The sequence below is a fragment of the Octopus bimaculoides genome, chromosome 2 (genome assembly GCF_001194135.2).
Source record: "Octopus bimaculoides isolate UCB-OBI-ISO-001 chromosome 2, ASM119413v2, whole genome shotgun sequence".
Taxonomy (NCBI): Eukaryota; Metazoa; Mollusca; class Cephalopoda; order Octopoda; family Octopodidae; genus Octopus; species Octopus bimaculoides.
In genome coordinates this window covers 121,116,468-121,129,231 of record NC_068982.1, presented here as the reverse complement: position 1 = coordinate 121,129,231, position 12,764 = coordinate 121,116,468, and the positions used below count along the sequence as shown (strand labels likewise).

General features: G+C 36.1%; 1 protein-coding gene across 2 annotated transcripts in view; it reads right to left on the bottom strand.

The window, feature by feature from the left end:
- LOC106874084 (folliculin-interacting protein 1) overlaps positions 1-12,764 on the bottom strand; it is an 82,073-nt gene that overhangs the window by 19,319 nt on the left and 49,990 nt on the right. For both annotated transcript variants that reach the window (XM_014921679.2, XM_014921680.2), the window contains 3 exons: positions 4,759-4,859; positions 4,196-4,261; positions 1,958-2,040 (listed from right to left, as the gene is read on the bottom strand). In XM_014921679.2, the coding sequence (XP_014777165.1) occupies positions 1,958-2,040; positions 4,196-4,261; positions 4,759-4,859 (250 nt within the window). The remainder of the gene's footprint in view (positions 1-1,957; positions 2,041-4,195; positions 4,262-4,758; positions 4,860-12,764) is intronic.

Below are 12,764 nucleotides of genomic sequence, written 5' to 3'. Positions count from 1 at the left end.
TGTGTGTGTGTGTGTGTGAAATTATCATAGCTTGAACGATGTGTGTGTGTGTGTGTGTGTGTGTGTGTGTGTGTGTATCATCATCATCGTTTAACATCCGCTTTCTATGCTAGCATGGGTTGGACGATTTGACTGAGGACTGGTGAACCAGATGGCTACACCAGGCTCCAATCTGATTTGGCAGAGTTCCTACAGCTGGATGCCCTTCCTAACGCCAACCACTCCGAGAGTGTAGTGGGTGCTTTTACGTGCCACCGGCACAAAGGCCAGTCAGGCGGTACTGGCAAAGAGAATCTCTGGGTATAAATGGAATCAGATGTAGCTTGTAAGAGAGAAAACTTAGCTAATATATGAATGTGATGCATATGAGGGATGCGAGTTGCATAAGGAAGTGCAGTTTGTTCAAAGTAAGTGAAACCTGTAGAGGAGAGAGAAACTGAGAAAGACTTGGAGCAAAGTGTTGGAGGATTGATCTCAAAACATTGCATCTTATGAGAAAGGTGACTATGCACTGTGTTAATTGGCAAAATGTGGTGGAGAAGAACCAGCCACAGGAGAAATTGACAATTAGTGCAAGCATGGTCAATCAAGCGCTAGCAAAAATGGAAACTGAGGTGTGTATATGCATGCTCACATAAAGTTAAATCAGCTTGAACTGTCTCCCCATAATTTTTGGCACCCTCATCCTCAGACCATTCATATGACAAGGGATGGCATGAGACCCACCCACATAAATGCCCTATCACTATCATCATCACTCAATCTCTCTTTCTTATTATCACAAGTTCTATATATAAGAGACTGCATCACACTCAACCTTCACCCTTTCTGTAGTGTCAGTTATATCTCTCTTTTTCACTCCTGTAACTTTGTTTCTACCACTATATTCACCTACCCATCCTGGCTCTTCTGCTGTTATTGCTTTCTTTCCAAAAAAACTCCTTAGTCATGTTAACTTGAACATACATGCTCTTTTTTTCTTACGGAGTACTAGGCAACATTTCTTGGGCTTGTGCCATGATAAAAATCCACTCAGTACACTCTGTAAATTGGTAAGCAATAGTAATGACATCCAACCATAGAAACCAAATCAAAAAAGAAATGTATGTCTCTCTTACTTCTCTATGAGGGATCTGACTCCCTAATAAGAGATTACATGGATCATGACAATCTATCTATCCCATGCCAGCATGGAAAGCAGACAGATGATGATGATGATGATAATTTTCTTGAAATAAATGGCATCAACTAACACAATGAACTTAATATGAATGTAGGGTGAAATATTTATTTTGGTTGAAATCTTGTTCACTCTACTTTTTAATAATTACTTATCTTTAGAATTAAATTAGTTGCTGCTACATTCATTGAAAAATACTTTGTTAGCAATGTATTTATTTTCACAACATAGTTAAGCTTAATTTCAATGTAACTGGAATATCAAGCCCAACAACATTTGTAAATCTAATAAAGATTTGCTTGTTTTTCATCTATTTTTATCTCCATTTCTACTGGATTCAAACATTTAGACCTTAATCCATTAGGAAAATCCAAGTGCTTCATGAATTTATTTCAGTGACCTCATTTTACTAACTTTTAAGCATTAATTACTGTCTCTTCTACACTACACAAAATTAAAATTTTTATTTATCCCGCTCCCCGCCGCAATCAAATTTACCTTGTTGCCTCCCTTTACATCATCCCTTACAGAAAATTTTGGGAATTTTAAAATATTTTATGTTTCACCTTTTATTTACCCTCCCATAATCCATAACACTTTACTCTTCATGTATATTTCCTACTTTAACCCCCATCTAACTTTACAAACTATAGAATACAGTTATTATACTACTGTAAATTATTAGTAGCTTCAAAGCTCAAAGTAATAAGGTCAAGTAAATGTGAAATAAAACAGGCATACCATTATCACATCAGCAGCTTCAAAAGAGTTACTTACCTATATTTCCTTTGGAACTACTGCACTTCAAAGAACTTAAATCTGCAGGTGGAAGACTGATGTAGGAGTCACTATCAACTTCACTGAAACAATAAAACAAAAGAGTTGTGAGTGTTAAACAAGTAGGCTGCAATAGTCATTAATGTTGAGACATTTTCAACAGTAAATTCTTGCCACATATAATGTGGGCTACTGAACTTGGTAGAGATGACAGTGATCCATACACACTGTTTAAAAATACTTAGTGCTTTATTAGAGAAAGAAAGAGTGGCTTATAATGTTTTTAGATGTGACATTAAACCTGCTGTAATAGACAAACCAGAAGATATATTTTCTGAAACAGTATATGTGAATAATTTCTCATAGGCAGTTCTGTGTCATGAACTTTTAGCCTCAATATAGCCCTGCAGATTCTGAAATACAATGTTTAGAGCAAATAGCATGAATATTGCTTTGTAACTGAAAACTAAGAAACGATGCTGATTTTACAAATCATACTGTAGTTGTTGTGGCCAGTGAATGAATAAGATTTCATTTGACATTGTTGTTCTTGTGACCTGAATAAGAGCCACAAAAGATATTGATGTGAAATACATGAAGAAATTTAATAACTACAAAGAAGAAATCAATTATTCATATGCTGCTAGACAAAGTAAATAATTGTGCTTGCCTCAAACTGACTAGTTTACCATAGGTTCCACACATTTCTTGGTTGCATGACAATGTTATTTGTTTACAGCTGGCACACAATGCCAAGACAAGGAGATAGAGACAGAAACAGAAACACACAAACACAATGGGATTCTTTTCAGTTTCTGCCAACCAAATTCACTCACACAGAGATATAGCAGAAAACAAGATGCCATGCAGTAGAATTGAAGCCAAAACCACATGATTGCAAAGTGTACCACACAGTATGCACAATGTTAGGAAGAGCATCCAGTCATAGAAGCCATACCAAAGCAGATATTGAAGCTTGATGAAGTCCTCTAGCTCTTCGAATCCTCCAACACATGCCAACAGGGAAGGTGGATGCTAAATAGTGATGACGATGCTTCATCACACAGACACTACTTGAACAACAGTATAAATGTTTACTGCTTCCATAAACAATACATCTCATGGCCTATCAGTTTCATGTGAAGACCAGTAGAACATGATACCTCACTTAAAAGACAAGAGTTGGTAATAGGAACAGCAAGCATCACAGAATACTGCCTCAATAAGTCATATCTAACACAAGCCAGCATGACAAAAAGCAGGCATAAAACTGATAATGTTGATCAAACATTTTAGCTTAAAAATATATGTAACAGAGATACAGAACCATACTTTTGAAGGAAGAGTGCAGGGATAGGTGTGTAGTTAAGAAGTTTGCTTCCAAGCCACACAAGGTTCAATTGCAATGCATCATGGCACATTGGGCAAGTGTTTTCTATGCAAGCTCAATCTACATTGTGTGTAGAGATTTGGTAGATGGAAACTGAAGGAAACCCAGTGCAGCCTTCCAGCGTGCCAGCCCAGTCAAACCATCTAACCCATGCCAGCATGGCTAACAGGCTGACGCGCGTGTGTGTGTGTGTGTGTGTGTTTTTTTGTATCTGGTCTGCAAAATTCTTTATGTGAATTCGTGTGTTGGAATAAATTTTGTTGTTTCTAGGGAGATTCGACAGGTCAATATTAACACATGCACTGGTTCAATTCCGCTCCCTTTATTATTAGTCAATTGGTTAGTTAGTTGTTGGACATTCAACCAACTGGCTAATAATAAAGGAGTAGAAATGAACCAGTGTGTGAGTGTGTGTGTATACACACACACACACACACATATATATATATATATATATATATAGAGAGAGAGAGAGAGATAGATAGATAACTATCATGTTGCATGGAAACGGGTAAGCATTGGCAGCAGGAAGAGCACCAGCCATAGAAAACCTGCCTCAATAAAAACCATCAAACCAAGTCAGAATAGAAAAGTGGATATTAAAATGATGATGGTGCGATGAAACAAGGTGGTGAGGTATGGCAGGCAATACCTGAATATTTAGTAGACCTGAAAAGCTGAAGGACAAAGTAGACTTCTCAGAAAGGGTTCAGGAATATGGGGGAACATATAACAACACACTACAAAGTGTTTTAGCAAGCATTCTACCAAATTTGTTATCCGCTGTTCTTCTAAGATGACATTGTAACAACAAAATTCCACACTATGGTTTAGCTATTGACACATACCTGCCAGTTTCTTTCTTTTCTTGCTCAGGTAAGAAAACTTTGGTTAACATGAGTTGATGTGGAGATCTGTAAAGATAAATCCCATAATTAATGTTGAAGTAAGGACATATCACACTAAATCGAAAAATACTTCAATAAACAGTGGTACAACAATTACTGCCTTTAATTAGGAAATGGTAATGGAACAATTTAAGTGTGAAGATCAATTTAAGAAGAAGAAATAGTTAAAAAGTGACTCTCATAAAGATGTCCAAAATTAGACAAGAGAGAAGATAAAGAAGGGTTAATGGAAGGATAAATTGAAATTGAAGCTAGAATAGATGACGGTGGTATGGATATGTGATAATGGGAGTTACAATAGAAGCAGGTGTTGATGGTATGGCATGTGGTGGTAGCGGACTCATAGTGATTATAATAAAGATCACTGATTTACTATTGAGACTGAATAGTTTAAATGTTACATTTAGAGTAAAGTATTGTTATAAGTGAAGTTGGTGATATCAAGGACAATATCCTAATTATAGCAATTAGTGAATATATTAATTAAAGATTTGAAGATGTACCTAAGGATGTGGACTTTGAGTGAGGCTCCCTTGTAGGCCATTGCTACAGAACCAAATATCATCTCTTCCAGAATTTCAACATCACTGCCAGGTCGTGGATACTGTGAAGAGAGAAGAAACATTGTGATACAATAGGTGAGGAAAGCAAGAGGGCAGGGTGTCGATATTGGCTGTGTAGGATTCACAATACATAGTGCATGTGCATACTCAAACCTACATATGTAATGTTATGTACTTATCTACATACATATATTGCACGTGCACGCTCACACATACAGTATTGTAAGGAGGCAACAAAGAACTGAAACTGCCATATTAATAATAATTCAATGTAAACCTTAGTAAAGTTAAGACAGATAAACAGACAATGCCAAGATCAATGACACCCAGCAGTCCAGTTGACTTCAAGCTGAAATAAAATACTAACAACTCATAACAAGAAAGAGAAAGAATCAGTTTAAATGAACTAATGAAACTAGGTTTAAACCTTAAGGCTCAGAGGAATATGATGATATTTACAAGAGTTTATATAAACTATATTCATATTACATATGTGTTCCAGATAGAGTAGAATTTAATGGCTATAACATCATGTTATAGGTTATTTCTTGCCAATCCTACTTGCTGGGTGAAGATTTTGTCACCACTGGCAGAGGTCTAACAATTCTGTATCAAAGATCACCTAAAAGAGAGCATCATCAAGGACAAAAACATGGAAACTTATGCTGATTCTAGTTAAAGATGTCTCAGTGAATGGTACAATTACTAAGCAATCCCTCAATAGACTTATCAGATAATCTTCCCAAGATTTATAGCTCATAAATATTGGGTAGGATTCATGCCATCAATGGAGCTGATCCTAAACATCAACAGAATTACTAACTAAAACTTCCAAATTTGGTTTTGTTTCCTCTTCTCTGATTATGAAACGGAAAACTAAAACAAACAAAATCACAATTAAAAATTAGTGTATAAATAAACGAAGACTATAACAAGATAGACATGTTAATGATATGAATTTTCTTTCAAGTCTTTTGTGTTTTCTGTAAATTACACAAGGCAGACAGAGAAAAGAGACAAAACATTTAACCACTTCCCTCTCCTACTCTTTCGCTCAAACTGAAACAAATATTTGTAAACCACTGAGAAACCTAATGAGAAGAATCACACCAGTTTTAAAGAATGTTTCATTTTCACAATCAAAACAGGTTAGCCTGGGATTTGAAGTTATTCATCAAAAACTAAAGAAATTTATATAAGAGAAAAACTGAGGACAGATTACAAGAATAATTGAACATTGAATAATAACATGGAACTTAATTACAAAGAAATTTATCAGATTTGTATGTTAGCAGTTAGGAATGGGACTGAGATCTTTAATGTAAGAAAGCAGTTATAGCAGTTTAGCTATATGTAGGTACAATGAATTTGAAGAATGTTGTTCAGGAAAGTTAAGCCAAGCCTACATTAGTATAATGCAAGAATAGCTACATTTTCTAAACAGAAAGAAATAGATTAAGTCTGTAATATCTAACACTGAGTATTTAATAATTTCAGAAATATTTAGTGGTTGCTTGTTAGAACTAAAATATTGTAAGTGGAGTGATTATAAGTTACAAAGATGAATAAAGAATTGAATGTCTAGTTAGTTCCTACATAGCATTCACATGAGTACTATTATGGATATGGTACATCTAGGGTTCATCTTAGTAGCTTAACAACTCTCGCACTTCACAATATTATTCAATTGTTATCTCCATCTGTTCTAAACAAAGTAGCTATTTAAATTGAATAAAGATTTTTTGCCAGGCTGGCAAAAAATCTATTTCCAAGTTGTATGTATAAGCTATACATCTTACACATATTACAGATAAATACATCTAACTTTATGAGCTACAATCAACAAATACCTTGTCACATCGACAAGCAGATTTATAGGAATTAGTTGATAAGTAAAGTCAGTGTTTTTAAGTGATAAATGCATTGACTCTTTTTTGATTGATTCCCCTAACAATGTAAAACAGCATCTATGAAACACAATTATCACTAAGCACCAGTATCAAATTACAAATTATCAAAAGTTCTTTTACCAACAAACTATAATGATTTTCAGCCACTATTTTTGAATAATACTTGAAGAAATGAGATAGTTATTTATAAAAAGATGAAGAAATATGTGAGCCAACAAGCTCAAACTTTTAGAAACAACAGCTAAGACATCCTACAATAATACAAACTAAGGAAATATAGGATAAGCTATAGCCAGACAAAAAAAAAAAGGCCATGGCTGGATTACTTTTGTGTTTTATTGGACCATAGCCGACCTAAGACAAAATAAAAGACATGGGTACAGAAAAAACTATGGTCTATAGAGGTAGATGTACCAAACAGAAATAATGCTTTGAGTTTTAAAGAAACAATGTAAAAACTCAATTGGCAGGAAAAACATTATTCTATAGCAATGTCAGAAAATGCTCCGAAATGGTTATCAAAATGAAAATGTGGTAGTGAAGAAGAGAATAACAAAAGCCCTATAGTTTCTCACAACTTTTGTTTCGTGTAGTGTGCGTGTATATATATATATATATATATATATAGTTGCTATTATGCAAAAGTGTCGTAAGTCCAAAACATTGCTTTTTCAGAAAACGACAAAATAGTTTCACCATTCCATTTCTTTTTACATTAGTAACAATTTCAGCTTAACAATAATACTTTGTCAGGTGCAAAAAATCCTAACTCCATGCATCGTTTAACGTCCGCCTTCCATGCTAGCATTGTCGTATGTGGGACTTACTACACTTTTGAAAAATGTTAAACCATTGCACTACACTTTGACAATTTTCATCTGAAGCAGCTGGAGATACAATAGTTTGACCAAAAGAACTGGCTATTGCAAGCAAAATTAAATATTGAAAAAAAAAAAATGCTTTTGGCTAAATTTGGACATATGACAGTTTAACATAATAGCAAAGATATATATATATATATATATAACTGGTACTCTGTTTCATGGTCATCATTTAACAATGTCCATGCTGGTATGGGTTGGATGGTTTGACTGGACTGGTAAGCTGAGGGGCTACACCAGACTCCAGTCTGATTTGGCATGTTTTCTATGGCTGGATGCCCGTCCTAACGCCAACCACACCAAGAGTGCAATGGGTACTTTTATGTGCCACTGCCACGGGTGCCAGTTGCACAACACCAGTATCTGCCATGACTACAATTTCACTTTGCTTGATGGGTCTTCTACTCAAGCATTAACATATTGCCAAAGGTCTCAGCTATTTATCATTGCCTCCATGAGGCCCAATGCTCAAGAGGTGCCTTTCATGTGTCACTCGCACAAGTGCCAGTTACATGACACCAGCATCGGCTGCAACTACAATTTTATTTGGCATGATGGGACTTCACAAGCACGGCATATCGCCAAAGGTCTTAGTCACTAGTCATTGCCTCCATTAGGCCCAATGTTTGAAGAGCATGCTTCAACACCTCATCCCATGTCTTCCTGGGTCCACCTCTTCCACAGGTTCCCTCCACAGTTACAGACACTTCTTTACACATCTGTCCTCGTTCATATGCATCATATGATCATACCAGTACAGCTATCTCTTCTACACACTACATCTTATGCCCAACTTTTCTTAAGACACTTATACTCTGTCATACATGCACACTGACAATGAGTGTTCCAGTTGATCCGATCAACAGAACAGCTTGCTAGTGAAATTAACGTACAAATGGTTGAGCACCTCACAAACATGCATACCCTAAATGTAGTTCTCGCAGATTCAGCATGACACAGAATGCGACAAGGTACAGAAATACAAGTACTGCTCATTTTTGCCAGCTGACTGGACTGGAGCAACATGAAATAAAGTGTCTTGCTCAAGGACACGACATGCCACCAGGAATCAAACTCATGACCTTATGACTGTGAACTGAATACCCTAGGTAGACAGAGATTGTATGTATGTACCATTGTCTTGACATCATGTAATGGTTATAAACAAGCAAGCAGTGTTGTTCATTTCCAGTCTTCAATGAAAAACTTGCTTGCTTATCACAAAATATTACATTACTTGGAAACTGGTGAGGGTTGGTAGCAGGGATGGTATCCAACCATGAGTGTGGGGCGGACTGCTTCAACTAATTCTATCCAATCCATGCTAGCATGGAAAAGTAGATGTTAATCAATTGATGATAATGATGATTTAGTTATGTCCTACTTACTGGATCCAACTTCTTCCAATGTGAATATCAATTCTGTGATCAATGATCAACTGTTCCTTCTCTATATTAGTGGTCTTGAGTTTAGGTTAGAAATAATTATCAGCACTAATTTATAGGCAATGAGCCCATTCATAATTTCTTAAACATGGGACAAAGCACTCCAGAGTCAGCAATTATCATTATTATAGTCATTAGTGTGCAATGAATAAATTACAGCTAATTCAGAAAGACAATAGAAGTGGGGCAGTGAAATAGAAAAGAAGGAGTGGGAGTGAAATTTAGTAAGGCTACAGTTAAATGTATGTCTATAAACAATTACATAAACAGATATTCATTCATCATACGAATGCAAACATGCACGTACACACAAATATATTTGCATTTTATTCTTTGATGAAGTTTGAAATTAAGCAGTTGTTTAGTCCCAGGTGAACACTGATTCAGCAGGACTATGATTAAAGGTCTTACAATCGCAAGATCGTGGTTTCAATTCTCAGACTGAGTGGTATGTTGTGTTTTAGAACAAAGCACTCCATTTCACACTGCGCCAGTTCACTCGGAGTGACCCGACCCTGTGATGGACTGGCATCCAGTTTAGGAGGGATATTGTGATTTCAGTCACAGATACACCATGGACACTGGATAAAAATCATTCCAGCCATGACAGCCCTGTCTACAAAGTTAATGTCCAGTTTATTTAAGACAGCAAGATATAATTTGAAGGAAGTTTGGTTGTTATTTCTAGGAGGTCAAAAGTCTATGTAGATGCAGTATACAAAATCTTTGACTCTTGATACTACAATCTATGGTACCCACTGGTTCTGATTTCTCTATTTGTAATTAGACTTCTTGTTTTGGCAGGATGTGTAGTTAAGAATTTTACTTCACAAGCATGTGGTTAGTTTCAGTTTCAATTCCACAGCAGAGCACCTTGGGTATGTGTCTTCTACTATAACCATGGGTTCACTTCTGATTCATCAGTGAAATTTGGTAGCTGGAAACTATATGGGGATTGACTGTATATATCACCATCATCATCATTTAACATCCATTTTCCATGCTGGCATGGGTTGAACAGCATGAGAGGAACTGGCAAGGCCAGGAGCCACACCAGGTTCTATAGTTTGTCTTGCCTTTGTTTCTGCAGTAGGATGCCCTTCAACGATACCACTCAGGGAGTGGTATCATTGCAACATTGTTTAAGGACAATGTCCAGTACCCCAGCAATGCAACATGCAAAGACATGGTATAAAGTGTCTCACTTGAAAACAAGTAACAGTCGGCATCAAGAGGGGTGTCCAGCTGTAGAATAAAGCCTCGAGAAATTTTGTTCAATGCATGCAGACATAGAAAAAGTGACTGTAAAAATGATGATGATGATTGATTAATTGACTGAAAGCACGTAACATACATGGACAATGTGTATCATCAAACGATTTTTAGCACTGTAACTTGCCAATGTTTGGGCTTAGATGCTAAAGATGTGTAATTGTGAATTCTTTGCTTTTCTTTTTATAATATTTATCAATAAAGATACAAACAAAATAAACCAATACTGAATATATTTCAGAAAAGAAGGCAAGTCAAATAAGTGGAATAGATACACGAAAATAGTTCTTATGCATGTAAATGCTGTGAGAGAACAACAGTGGCTACCCCTTGGAACAAAGCATGTATTCCAACATGTAGTATACCTTAACATGGAATGGTCAGAGATAAAGCTTTTGATCTTAAATCTTGGCACTAAACAACATGGTCAATACCACTGACACCAACAATGATGTCTTACAATGTCTTCAAAATACTCACACAACATTTAAGCCTTATTTATCTTGTGAAGTGGAGTGTTTAAAAAATACATAACTTTACAGGTCAAATAACACTGACAGTAACAATAATGATATAACAGAAAGTGCCATTACTTCCTTTCCTTATGTTGTAAGTCTGCACAGAATATACTGAAAATAAACGTTTCACACAGAAAAATAAACTCTGGAAATATGATACAAAATATTGAATTTTTACAATGCTTCTTGTTTAAAAACACCTATAATTCTGGAACCATTCTTACAATCAGTACACTGAACACCCACTTTTCCAAATTATACTGAAATCAGATTTGAAAGACCCTTTTCCCAATGGGAGTGGTCTTATAACAGATATAAAACATTGCATTCAACACATACAGATATCATAAATGACATTTGTAAACAAATATGCAAGCTTTCAAAATAAAATTAGCAATAGGAAGCACAGAAGCACATTAATATAATAATATATGCATACACCCACCATCACTCTCATTAACTATCCCACAAATTAGCCATTCCAAGCTAGAAAATTTTAACCATAGTCTCACAAACACCATCACTGGTAGAGGATTCAATGCACTCAGCTCATGGTTTTCAGTGAACATAGATTATATCACCACAACTTACACCTTTTCAACCAATCAACCTCGTTTCTGTCTTCAACCAATTAACCTCCTTTCTGTGCTATTTCCCCTCTCCGATACTCTATTCTAAACACCTAACCCCTTATGTATCCCCCCTCCACTCTCGCTCTCTCTCTCTCTTCACAGATCCTACACCTTACACATCCTTCTACTCCTTTCTGTTTATTCTCCTTCCTGAGCCACTCCTATGTCACCCACTGCACTTCTCTGCATACTGGTATTTCTCATCATCTGCACCACCACCTTTGTTCCTCACTCACTACACTAACCTCTATTTCCACCTGTTTATTCCCTCCTTACACTCATATAAAAGCATCCATTCTCTCATCCCTTACCATGAGCCACTGTCCTCATCCCCTCTTATGCTCACCTCGTTCCTGATCCTTGAGAGCTTGCTCTAGCACCCATCACTGTTATCCTCTCATCTCCTTTATAGCAAAACAAATGTACTTGTCCCTCTATCATACTTCAGCCATTCGACACTTGGTATACAGCCAGTCATCTCCACCTCCCACTCCCAAATACTTTTTCAAAGTAGTGAGAGCTTTTGTCTTCCCTTTCCTCCTCCTCCTCTGTTCAATTCTGTCTTCGAAATTACAGGGCAACTTCATTAGTGCTGGTAGCACAAGAAAAACACCCAGTACACTCTGTAAAGATGACATTGGAGCTCATCACAACCCTATAGCTCACTGGTTATTCATCAAATCACCCTACCCATGCCAGCATGGAAGGCAGACATTAAATGATGGTGATGATAAATTCAGTTTCTTGAATACTCCACACCAACACATACAAAGCCTACTAACAACTCTACTATTCCTCAGGCATCACATCTGCTTCACACATCCAACTATCACAACTACTGGCAAACAATTCCCCATTTTCTCTCACACTATACACCAATTATCATCACAACATACTTGCACATAAGGAAGAAAGCTAAAATACTTTTATGAATGTCAAAAAAAGTAATTATGGAACAAGTTCCACGAAGAAACAGAATCAAAAATCACCAGCATGGACAGTGCAGTACATACATTCAACAAAATAATTATACACACATCTAAAAAAAAAAAAAATTAAAAAAAAAATCTTACAAATGCAATAGGAAGAAATACAACCTTAAAACTACACACATACTACAAATAGCTATCATAAAAAAAAAAAGAGAGAAAAGTACAATAATCAGAATTACACAAGTGAAAAAGGAAATGTAAAAAAAAAAAATCCATAAAACTAGTAATTTTTTATACAGCGTAATTAACAGTATTAGCATTAAACAAGTCACACCACACCCATATCACAATAACAC